Here is a 12,302-nt window from a genome sequence, read left to right as displayed (position 1 = left end):
AATTAAATCTAGCTGATCCTGAGAAAGGCAAAATAAAAATCTCATCAAGCTGTCTCCAATTTGCATCAGAAAAGTTAACTATCAAAATTATTTCCTGATTCTAATAGGAAAACCGTATTGATTCATGAACATTTTACTAGTAGTATTAATATTCATAACTGATGATTCCAACAAGAAACCAATAACTGCACCTATCCATTCAATAGAAACAAGGACATCTAACATTTTCTTAGATATAAACTTTATTATTATTATATAAAATAGAGGCAACAGAAAATTATATATCCTAAAACCAGCAAGACTAGGGACAAAAAAACTTTTCTCCAGATTATTAAGTAAAGTTGGCCAATTATTAAATTGGGGCCCCAGACCAATTTATACAATTGTTCATCTAGATATCAAGATATTAGCAACATTTTAAGTCGCTAATCAAATAAAATTGATGCAACACTGCCATCTGCTGGCCAGTTCTGCCAACCATCCTAATTAAGGAACTACTGATGTTGGCTCTGCTTAGGAAAAACTAAAGAAAACTCATCTGATATTTCTCTTACATTTTAAGTGATTAGAAGAGCACTCTGAACAATTTTACATGAATTTGTTTTGTAACATTACATGTAATACTAATATAAATTCCTGCTTTATACTGAAATAAGCGCTTATATGCAGAATTCACAGGCTAGGCCAACATGATGTTATTTCTCTTTTTTTTTTAAGTGAAGCTTTAGAAATTTGAAAAGTTGTAGTTTGCAGCACCTTTTCAACCTTCTTCATACGTTATTCTACATCACACATTTAAAAATAGGCCTCTTAATGTGTTTTGTTTGCAGATGAATGCATGAAAACGAAAATGCCCAATTTATGTTCAAAGCATACTTTTGGATAAATCAATACATCTGAAGCATCAGAGTACTGACCATAGCTTGCATGTAATGGGGATGGTCAATTCCATTGGGGCAGCAGATTATTTATAGGCTCTGTTATTAGGCTCTGTTATGGCCCGGATCTAGAGGTAGGCAGAAAAGGCACATGCTTAGGAGGAAAGGGAGCACAGAGGACACACATCTTTTGCCTGGTAACCCCTAGTTACTCATGGACTGAATCCCCCCACAGCGAAAGTAGTGGAGAGGGGTTGTTATTAGCAGCAGTGGTGAGCATGGTTAGGGTGCTAAACCAAAGTGAAGAGTGACGGGTGGATGTGCTTAAGAATGTTTTATAAAGGTGATAACCCTACTTACAGACAGGCAGCAAATTTCCAACAAACATACCGAAAGTTTTAAGATAAGTTTTAAGATAACCATTACACCTTTTACAAATACATTTACTGCCCATTGTAGTCTGGGTGGACAGGCCAGTGACTTCTTGAGCGGGCCGGTGACATTGAGTGGCAGGACAATGCTGGTGTACTGTAGCCAATAATGCAAAGGGTGGGGTTTGCAGTGGATTCCATATCTCAGGAAAATAGAAGTAAGATCTAGCTTAATATGGGGCTTAATTGGTGGGCTAGAACAAGAAAATTCGGCAAGTACATTGCTGGTAAATTTGTAATACTGGCATTAGTCAGTATTCAAGTATTCAACATTATCCACCTTGTTTACAGCATAGCATTAAATCTTTTAAAATTTTGCATTAACAGCATCCCATGGGGCAGATTTACTAACCGGCGAAAATTCGCCACCGTCTGCTTCACACCCATAGCAACACTTCGCCAGACGAATACGCTAATTAAGTAAAATGCCGAGTTTCATCCTGCGTGCCGAACGCTGGCGAATTTTCTCTAGCGTTACTAAGGCAATGCGAGCAATTCAAAGCGAAGATGCGCTAGCGTTCATTTCTTCCTAGCGCAAATTCGATTGAGGTCTCGCACTCAGGTTACTTTACATACTGCAGGAAAATTAAAGTTGAGTGGACATCTTTATGTTGTATGTTGCAGCAAATACATTACATTTCCACTGTTCATTACACAAGTCCAGGGAATCTTAATAAAGACATTAGAGTTGTTATAATGCCCTACACATGAGCCCACTGCATAGTTAATGTTCCATATGTTAGAAAATGTATGGGGGAACCAGTTACAGAGAAAACATTTTTTAGGACTTTTGCAGGAAACGCCAGCGTTTTTTGGACTTTGATGCATTTTCCGCTCACAGAATATAATGTGAGTGACAGAAGATTGAGGAAGATAGCTATTTTAATGCACTTTGCCTCGTCTGAGGTGGCGAAGGCAACTCTGGTGAAAGAGGTAACGTTCAGTAAAATCCACATTTAGGTGAATTTGCGGAGTAGCGTCCGTTTTCCAAAGCAAAAAGTCGGCTGTCGTTAAGAGTGCAAATGACTGCTAGCCCCAGTCTCTTTTGATAGCAAATTTGCTTCTGCGGCGTTAGTAAATTAGCTATGTCCCTGCGGCTGGCAATCGCTAGCGGTAGCCTTTAGTAAATCTGCCTCAAAGTCTTTTCTCAGGTTGGACAGATTCGCAACCATCGTTTAAATTGAACTTTAAGATAAAAGAATCCTCAACCCTTTAAGTCAAAACACCCCAGGCTGATTGAAATGAAAGTGACACAACTGTGGGAAGCAAAGTGATGAGGGTGCCAGTGAGCATGGGGGAAACAAGAAAGGAGAATGTGTATATAGTGAATAAAGTACCCCTTATTGTAAAATATAAGGATATTATAAGTCACCGAGGAGTTCCATGACCATATAAAAGCCGTGGATATTCATAGCTTTTGTGTATTATATGTGTATAATAAACAAAATCCATGAATATCCTGTAAATTATATCCTTATATACACGGTGACTAGTGATGTCATCAGTTATAAACGGTGAGTAGTGGTCATTTTTGTCACACGACTCACTAAAATTGGTGTATTATATTAAAGTACCCCTTAAAAAACATATGAGGATATTAGAAGTCACCTCGGAGTTCCATGACCTGTATAAAAGCACTCGGCCGAATGCTCATAGAACTCCTCGTGACTTATAATATCCTTATATTTTACAATAGGGGGTATTTTTTTCACTATATATGTAATTTAATTACATGTGAAAGTTGCACCGGATCCATCGCCTATACTGGCAGAACGACTAGGCAGCGATGTTGTTTGTACATTTAAGTCTCTAACATGCTCTGCAGCAAATGATTTATTTATTAATAAATCCTTTATTTATTTATTTATTAATAAATAAAGGATTTAGCGCAATTTGATCGATCGATCGATCGAAGGAACAATTGTTCGAAAGATCGAAGGATTATCCTTCGATCAGAAAATTGTTAGGAAGCCTATGTGGAACTTCCCCATAGGCTAACATTGGCCTCGGTAGGTTTTAGGTGTCGAACTAGGGGGTCGAAATTTTTTCTTAAAGAGACAGTACTACAACTATTGAATGGTCGAATAGTCGAACGATTTTTAGTTCGAATTGTTTGGTTCGAGGTCGAAGGTCAAAGTCGAAGTGGCCCATTCGATGGTCGAAGTAGCCAAAAAAAAACATTCGAAATTCGAACTATTTTTCCTCTATTCCTTCACTCAAACTAAGTAAATGGGCCTCTATATGTACCATTAGGGCACAATACAAAACTGCTCAGTATCATTGCATCTTTGTTATTACATCCAGTATAGCAATTGTCTTCTAAATGAGCCCTTGTTCGCACAGAAATATTTAGAAATAGTACAAAAAAGACTTAAAAGATGGGGATTTACCAGGAATTACTTTTTTGGTCAACTTTGGAGAAAAGACAAGTTCTGTTTTATAGTACTCAAGGTCTTTTTGTTAGATCCCTGGTACAGGTAGAAGCTCTGAACAAAAAAAATATAAATGGCTTCCTAAGAAATATTAGGAGCATTGCCGGCAACCAGCACGAAAGAAAACTCTTTTTTGTTCTCTAACAAAAGTAAGAGAGATTGCGAGCGGTCTAACCACCATCATCATTTATTATCCGCTTCTGAACACTCAGTTACGCCGTCTCTCCCATCACTCCCACATGGCAGCTACGTGACGCGTCACTACGCTCACGTGTAGTGGCGACGCCGAGGTCTCGCGTGATGAGACTTGCGGCGCCGGGATTTTCTGTGAAACGGGAGGCGAGGAACTTGTAGCTAACAGCTTGGCGTGTGTAAGTAAAGACACGGGACATCGTACTGAGTTATAAAAAGCGGGAGTGATAAGCGGGACTGTTGGGTAGTATTCACTCACTTAGATTAGTCGTGTCCGGTGCTGTCTCTGAGCTGCAGATCTAAGAAGGGGGTGCGGGAGCTGGGGAGCCTGTATGTTCCTTACTCTATTGCTACGAGAGCATTTAACATATTCAGATGATACATATCCCCAGAGCGATTGTCCCAAACCTACAGCAGCTCGGTCTCCCTTATGTGCAGTGGAAACTAAAGGGGACTCTCTTTCACACGTGCTGGACATGCCTGGAGGGAGAAAAGACGTGTTTGGGGGATAATTGCCATATGTTATTATAAGTGTTCCACCCAAGATTTCTAGCAGACTCCAACAACAGTTAGCAGTTCATATAGTGACAGCAGCAACACCTAATGGAAGTAAACTGGATCATAACCCTGCACACTATAAAATTCCAAACACAATTATAATCCCATGAACTGGAGGAACAATAGCTTCCTTGTTAACCCTACATCAGATCACTGTGTGTTCCTATTTAGACATAGAATATCTATATACTAGAACAATACTTTCCTTAAAGGAGCAGGAATAGCATTTTACAATTGTGGTGCTAAAATTTAGGCACCCCCAAGTGACTATTTTTACTTATATGACACCCCGGGCCGTTGCTCCGATCAGTAGAAAACCGCACCAGCCCAAGGTTTTTCTAGCATGCGTCAGGGAGAGATCCTCTTCCTACTTCATCGGTTTTCAAATTCCCCGGGGCATGCGCACTAGACTGAAATAGGCGGCTTTCCACTCTACTGCGCATGCGCAACTGCGATAAGACCCAAAGAAGCAGGAAGAGGATCTCTCCATGGTGGTCGCTAGAAGAACCCCGGGCCGATTCAGTTTGCTGCTGATAGGAGCGCCGGCCCGGGCTGTCCGGTAATTAAAAGTAGTCACTTGGGATGCCTAACGTTTTGCACCCCCAAATGTGTAAAATGCTATTCCTTCTCCTTTAATTTCCCTTACGGTTTAATGCATCAAGTTGACGTTAATGCTACATTGTAAAACATCTGGGTTTCTATTCAAAACGACTATTTGCCTTGGGTGTATTTCCTTAATAAAACAAGAAATCCTTGGCCTAATCAAATGACAGTACGAATGACTTTATTGTTCATTACATTTCTGTAAATGATCAATAAATAACAGAAAAAATATCTAGCTATGCTGTATGGAAATCCAGTATAGTTGGAGGGAATTTACAATTTAAAGTGGCACCTAACAAATAAAAATGTATAACTACACATTAAAGGCCATGACTGCAAAATAAAGGAGAAAACACACTATCACAAAACAGTATAATTACACTACAGTATAATCTAATGTTCTGCTGTTTATTTTTTTCTCTTGGTCCAGAATCTTTGGACACATTTCCACAGTTCAGTTGTTTCATAATTCATACTAGTTACACATTCATTTCCATGACAGATCCTTAATATTTAAAATCTAACATGTCCCTGCACTGGAATTTATATGATTCTTCCTTTTTAGCTCTGCATTTTTCTGCCATGGCTGGCATTTTGTTTGAAGACATCTTTGATGTAAAGGATATTGATCCTGAAGGAAGAAAATTTGATCGAGGTAAGCAACCCTGCAAACTAAAATGTCCAGTACATTCTTAACACAGTAACATAGTAAGTTTGGTTGAAAAATAGACACACGTCCATCGAGTTCAACCTATTTTAACTTGTCTAACTACTAGTTGATCCAGATGAAGGCAAAAAAAAACCAAAACATTTGAAGCATCTCCAATTTGCCTCAGAGGGGGAAAAATTCCTTTCTGACTCCAAAAATGTCAATTGGACCCTGTATTCCCTCTCTTGCTAAAAAGCCATCCAACCACTTCTTAAAGCTATCTAATGTATCAGCCTGTACGATTCAGGGAGAAAATTCCACATCTTCACAGCTCTCACTGTAAAAAAAAACCCCTTCTGAATATTTAGATGGAACCTCCTTTCTTCTAATCAGAATGGGTGACCTTGTGTCAGCTGGAAAGACCTACTGGTAAATAAAGCAGAGAGATTATTATGTGATCCCCTTATATATTTATACATGGTTATCATATCACCCCTTAAGCACCTCTTCTCCAGCGTGAACATCCCCAATTGGCCAGTCTTTCCTCATAGCTAAGATTTTCCATACCCTTTACCAGCTTAGTTGCCCTTCTCTGGACCCTTTCTGATTCAATAATATCCTGTTTGAGTGATGGAGACCAACACTGTATGGCATATTCTAGATGGAGCCTTACCAGTGCTCTATACAGTGGAAGAATGCCAGTCCGCCAGTGAATCAATTCCCCTTTAATACAGTTGAATCTCATTTGCCACGTAGCTGCCCAGATTGCCAGTTTGCCAAGATCCTTTTGCAAGGATGCTGCATCCTGGGTGGAATTGATTTGGCTGCATAGTTTTGTGTCATCTGCAAACACTGATACATAGCTAATATTGTCCCTTTTCCTTTTAGTCTCAAGGCTTCATTGTGAAAGTGAGTCTTTCAAAATGGATTTGATCCTTGATGTCAATATACAAGTTTATCCTGTCGACTTGGGTAAGTTGGGATTTGTTGTCAGTATGTGAATGCGATTATAGCAGTAATTGTTGAAAAGGTCCACTAAATTCTAAATTATGGGTTTCATTCTGGAAAAATAATCTGATGGCATGGCTGATACTGCTAGGCTATACATGATGCAAATATCCATTTGAATTCAACATTACCAGTTGTTTTGTTTTTTTGTATCAATAAAGATGAATTGCTCTTAAGAGTTGGGGCAGACGAGCAGATTCGGGGAGATTTAGTCTCCTGGCGACTAATCGCCTCTTCTGCATGGCGATAATCTCCCCGAACTGCCTTCCGTCTGCTTGAATGAAGAATCGCCTGAGCTAATGCACTCGCATAGCGTCGATTTCCGAAGTTGCCTCATGGGGAAACTTCGGGCGACTTCGTAAATCGAAGCTCCGCGAGTGTATTCGCGTAGGCGATTCTTCATTCAAGCAGACGGAAGGCAGTTTGGGGAGATTGTCGCCACACAGAAGAGGCGATGTCCCCGAATCTGCTGGTCTGCCTCAACCCTAACTGTGTTTAGTCGTTGAATAGTCTCCTCGCATGTCCTTTTCTTACTCTTCTTCCACAGGTGATAAATTCCGCTTGGTTGTTGCCAGTACACTGTATGAGGATGGTACGTTGGATGATGGAGAGTACAATCCTACTGATGACCGTCCCTCAAGGTGTCCTATTATTGCAGATAAAGGAGCTTATCCAGTTAGTTTCCAAGTTACATGCTTTGTAACCCCCTGACTCATGCCTTTTATTTGTTCTCTTAGAGCTGACCAATTTGAATACATTATGTATGGCAAAGTCTATCGGATAGAAGGTGATGAAACTTCCACAGAAGCTGCTACCCGCCTGTAAGCATCCTTATCCTCTACCCAATTTGTATGCTTCTTCATTTCTCAAACCTGGGTATCCACTTTGTAGGGAAACACAAGAAGGTTATTTGCACCTGCACCAGAAAGACAATCCAAAACATTCTCTTTAATTGATGTTGCTATTACATGTTAAAGGGCACTGTACTGTCTAGTTATGTAGATAAAAATAAGGATTGTTCTCTGCTTTTGATTGATTTTTTGTCTGGGAAAGTAATTAGTTGTTGGTTAAACCAATAATATTTCCTACCATTTCAAAGTGATAGTGGCATTCTTTTCAGTAACCTCAACCTCAATTATTACCAGGTTCCACCATGGCGATAAGCTTTAACTGATAAGACAAATACTCTGTTGGAGCCCAATTTGATCAGTGGATATAGAAGTCTTAGAACTCCACAGTTAGTTTACAGTGTAGGGGGGGGGGGGGGGTATTTAAAAAGAACACAGCAATGTTTCTTATTCACATTTTAAAAAGGAGCGGTTGATGCATTCATTAAGTTTTCATTTATGAATAGACTCAAAATCTGAATTGTGCAGAATAAACAACACCAGTTAGGGTTGACTTTTACAGAATAATCATATGAAAGTGAGCCAAAGTAATAGGGTATATTTTTCTGTAAACTTGAATGTTACTAATATTTCACTCTTTACATGAGTTCTTTTTTCCAACATTCTCTATGCTTTGTGATATGCTTAAGGCTCATGTGTTTCCTCTAGGTCTGCATATGTTTCATATGGAGGACTTTTGATGAGGCTTCAGGGAGATGCAAACAATCTGCATGGGTTTGAAGTGGATTCCCGTGTTTACCTCTTGATGAAGAAGCTGGCTTTCTAATGCTGAAGGGAATAATTTTCTGGTGCAGTATTGGAATGTAACATAGACCTTTTCAATATGTTGTATTTTTTTTGTATTTTAATAAAATATTATTTTGTAATAAATAGTTCTGTTGAGATTATAAATATGCAGTGTGTGGCAATATAAATGTGATCCCAAAGGAAGAAACATATGTTAGAAATTATTTTCTTAAAGCAACATACAAAAAAACCGGACTAGTATTTTTCATCAGATTCAGAATTTATTTTAAAACTTGACTTTGAATGAGAAGTTGACCCAGAATGTAATAAAGTCATTTGTACTTGCAGGCTATGCTTAACGCCACTGAAATGTCTCTAAATAAACATTTTGGTGCAGTCTAATGGATCTTTAATGGGGTTGGGTCCTGAAACAAAAGTCTTCTTGATCAAACTTATGGAGATCTGTGTTCTCTGATAATGGTTGTTTTGATCATGCCCATAAAATGTCATGTATGATAAAAACTGTACAGGAAAAATCTAAAAACACAAAATTAAATGTTTTTGTTTTTTTTGTGTGGAAATGGATTATATGAACCCTTTATATATAAAAAGGTTAGTAAATACTGTCAAGTAAGTAGCATATAAGGAATAAAAATGTATTTGTATTTTCTAGTCTTTTACCTGTTATGGGGCATCTATCAGATGATAAGGAAGTGTGTCAGAAGAAAATCTACTTTGGAGTAAGGACCAATGTATGGCAACCCCTTAGCTCCAGACATTTAAAGGAAAACTATACCCCCAAAATTAATACTTAAGCAACAGAGTTTATATATTAAGTGGCATATTAATGAATCTTATCAAACTGGAATATATATTTAAGTTTACATCTGTTGCCTTGAACCACCATTTTGTGATGGTCTGTGTGCTGCCTCAGAGATCACCTGACCAGAATTACTAGAACTCTAACTGTAACAGGAAGAAGTGTGGAAGCAAAAGAAAGAACTCTGTCTGTTAATTGGCTCATGTGACCTAAGAAGTATAGTTAGATTTGTTTGTGTGCACAGTGAATTGTACGATCCCAGGGGGCGGTCCTTATTTTTTAAAATGGCAATTTTCTATTTATGATTACCCAATGGCACAGACTACTAGAAAAGTATATTATTATGAAAATGGTTTATTTACATGAAGCAGGGTTTTACATATGAGCTGTTTAGTGCAATATCTTTTTATAGAGACCTCCCATAGAGCGGAGGAATGCCCTATGGGTATTTGTTTGGAGCGCAAATGTGTTCCAGCGTGTTGAGGAGCCACGTGTTTAAAAAGATTTAGTGCCTATAAACATATCAAAAACGAGCCACATCTAAATGCAATAGTCATTGCGGTAGCGATGTCACATCCAGTTTAAAGTCTGTCAGATCGGGTCGGGGCAGGCAGAGTACAAACGGAGTCAGGCAGGCAAGGGTCAAACCAGGAGATCAATCAGAAAGGAGTACAGAAACAGCGGAGTCGTTATTCAGGCAAGGGTCAGGATTGTCAGTAGCAGGCAGGGGTCACAACAGAGAATCAGATTTACAAAAGCTAAACAGCACAGAGGCAACAGGATCCTATAACGGGCAATGATAACAAGCCCAAATGCGCCTTTTAAACATTTTGAATTTTGCGCCCTTGCGCACTGGCATCATTACGCCAGCGCGCCTATAAATTGAGAGGAGGCTCGCCTCACGCCCTTAGGAACTGGTGCATCAGAGGAGCAAGACCGGCGTGCATCCCAGCCGAGAGAGTGGCGGCCATCCCACTAGGCCACCAGGGTGAGTTATCCTCACAATCAGTATACAGCTTATATCCAAAAAACATTTGTATGTTAAAAAACAAATTGATGGAAAATTGCTCAGATTGCTCTTCTAGATTTATTAAGGATCGAGTTGTCTTTTACACGAAAATTTGAGATTTCTGTTATTTTTTTTGGTTAAAAATCTATTTTTCGGGTTAAAAAAAACGTTTTTCAAGATTTATTATATCCCGACCCTGGAAATAGCTCAAAAATTCACCATCTAAAACATTTCAAAGTCATGTAGGAGTCAACGGCAGAGGTCTCTTGAACCATTTAAAGTCGTTAATAGCCTTCATGATGTTTTTTCGGGGGGTTTTGCCCAAAAACTCAAATAATTGAAGTGATTTGAGTTCTTTCCCGTGGATAATTAGATTAATTTAGTTTTCAGATTTCGCAACTCAAACTCACAGAATCAAATTTTTTTCATTCAAGTTTTTTCTAACAAGAAACTACCGTAATCGAGTTGAGTTATTTGGAGATTAATCGAGGTATAAAAAACTCTAAAATGCGACCTTTGATAAATAACCCCCTAAACGTGTTACTCTTCAAAAGCCTACTTACTGTTCATTATATCAGACACGGTTGCATCTGTATGTCATAGTTTGCTGTATTTGCAATAAAACAAACAAGACTTCAACACTGTGATTTGATAATGAAGAAGCTTTATAACATAAAAATCAAAGGAATGAGAGATTGAATACAATTAGATTAAGTATCATGATTTATTACTTGGTTTCTATGAGTCTTTTGTTGTACCTGACCAAAAGGTGGCACTGTTGTGCTATAATTGCAATAGTGACACTTTGTCACTGTGCATATGAACCTCCACATTAATATAATATATGTGACAAAGTCATTCTTTAGAACTCATAGCAGATGATGTTGAATTAAGAGCCTGCGTGATGATTGGCCAACTCTGACATCTCTTGGCTTCGTATGTTTAAATGTATTTAAATTACGGTGCTGAAGTGCACTGGAGAGGCCTCTTGAGAAAGGTCAAGCAGATTCAAAAGCCAAGGTCTGCTCTCTCTCTGCTTCAGCTTGTTTGTATTTTCTACATTTGAGTGAAGGTTATTTGTGTATTTTAAGATGTGGTTAATGCTAACTCTTTCTCTAGTTTCTTTTAGCATATCCAGTGCAACATGCCAGTAACCTTATCACTAGTAAGAATTATTTTTCAAAGGGAGCAGGATGTGATTGTTATTTTATGCATACAGTAATCAACTAGACACCAAGCTGATAAATGGTTTAAATGAATGCTGTTCATTTTCTAAGAAGTAATACCTGTAGAGACAGCTTCCTGATTGTCAAAGCTGCATGTGCTAAAGTCTTATACAGAGGGATAAAGGGAAAAAAGGCAATTTTAGGAAAACTCTATCCCTGCTGAAGGAGACAGTATGGGAAACTGGTGACGTTTTAGTTGTGTTTCAGAGAAATGAAACTATGAAGCTACATCCCAGGTTTTGTAGAAAGGAAGAATTTAAGGGACCATAAGTCTTTGCAGTGACAGTGATAGGAGGGTGGGTCACCAAAAGAAAAGTGGCATAGGTTGGTATTAAAAGGATAGTCATCCCTTGGTTCATTTCATCCTCTAAAAGTAACGACTTTACTCTTAAGTAAATGGTTACATGACCAATGCAGGTTTATTGGATTTTTCCGTAAAGTTTCCAATATACCTTTGACTCAAGGAACTGATGATGATGCCTTCCCCAGGCAACTCTTTGTAATACAAACTATTCTTGTGCCTAGGGTGAAGAATATCAGTAGTGTTTCCATCCTTTAACTCTGCTTTGGACCCACTTGTTGAGCACTGGGATGCTGGCTAAGAGATATTCAGACATTTTATTATCCACAAACTTCATAAATGGTCTTGAAGTTGTTTTCCTTTTTTTTATTTAAAAACATCTTAAAAGCAATTATTTTCTGGCTGCAGTTCATGCCTAAAATTGTATAGGTTGTGTGTAAAACACTGTTAGATGACTGATATGCCATAGAAAGACACTTTTTGCCTCATTTGCTTATAATCTCTAGCAATAATGGTCTGATTTGTATATTACCTTTTTCTATTTTATTCTCACCCCTTTCC

The 12,302-nt window shown here is 38.4% G+C and overlaps 1 protein-coding gene across 2 annotated transcripts; it reads left to right on the top strand.

The window, feature by feature from the left end:
* The first annotated feature begins 4,056 nt into the window (after positions 1-4,056).
* Positions 4,057-9,050, top strand: polr2h.L (polymerase (RNA) II subunit H L homeolog). 2 transcript variants are annotated; one of them, NM_001092001.1, is given in 6 exon segments: positions 4,057-4,112; positions 5,660-5,749; positions 6,632-6,715; positions 7,299-7,392; positions 7,489-7,572; positions 8,308-8,782. In NM_001092001.1, coding segments are annotated over 5 exon segments (453 nt in total). In that variant the 5' UTR covers positions 4,057-4,112; positions 5,660-5,676; the 3' UTR covers positions 8,426-8,782.
* The last annotated feature ends 3,252 nt before the right edge of the window (positions 9,051-12,302 follow it).

Source organism: Xenopus laevis, chromosome 5L (assembly GCF_017654675.1).
Source record: "Xenopus laevis strain J_2021 chromosome 5L, Xenopus_laevis_v10.1, whole genome shotgun sequence".
NCBI classification, from domain to species: domain Eukaryota; kingdom Metazoa; phylum Chordata; class Amphibia; order Anura; family Pipidae; genus Xenopus; species Xenopus laevis.
This window is presented reverse-complemented; position numbering and strand designations above follow the sequence as displayed.

Coding starts and splice junctions, on each gene's coding strand:
- polr2h.L (XM_018261876.2), top strand. CDS start 5,677: ATGGCTGGCATTTTGTTTGAAGACATCTTTGATGTAAAGGATATTGAT. Junction 7,393..7,488: donor ACTGATGACCGTCCCTCAAG/GTGTCCTATTAT, acceptor TTGTTCTCTTAG/AGCTGACCAATTTGAATACA. Junction 7,573..8,307: donor ACAGAAGCTGCTACCCGCCT/GTAAGCATCCTT, acceptor TGTTTCCTCTAG/GTCTGCATATGTTTCATATG.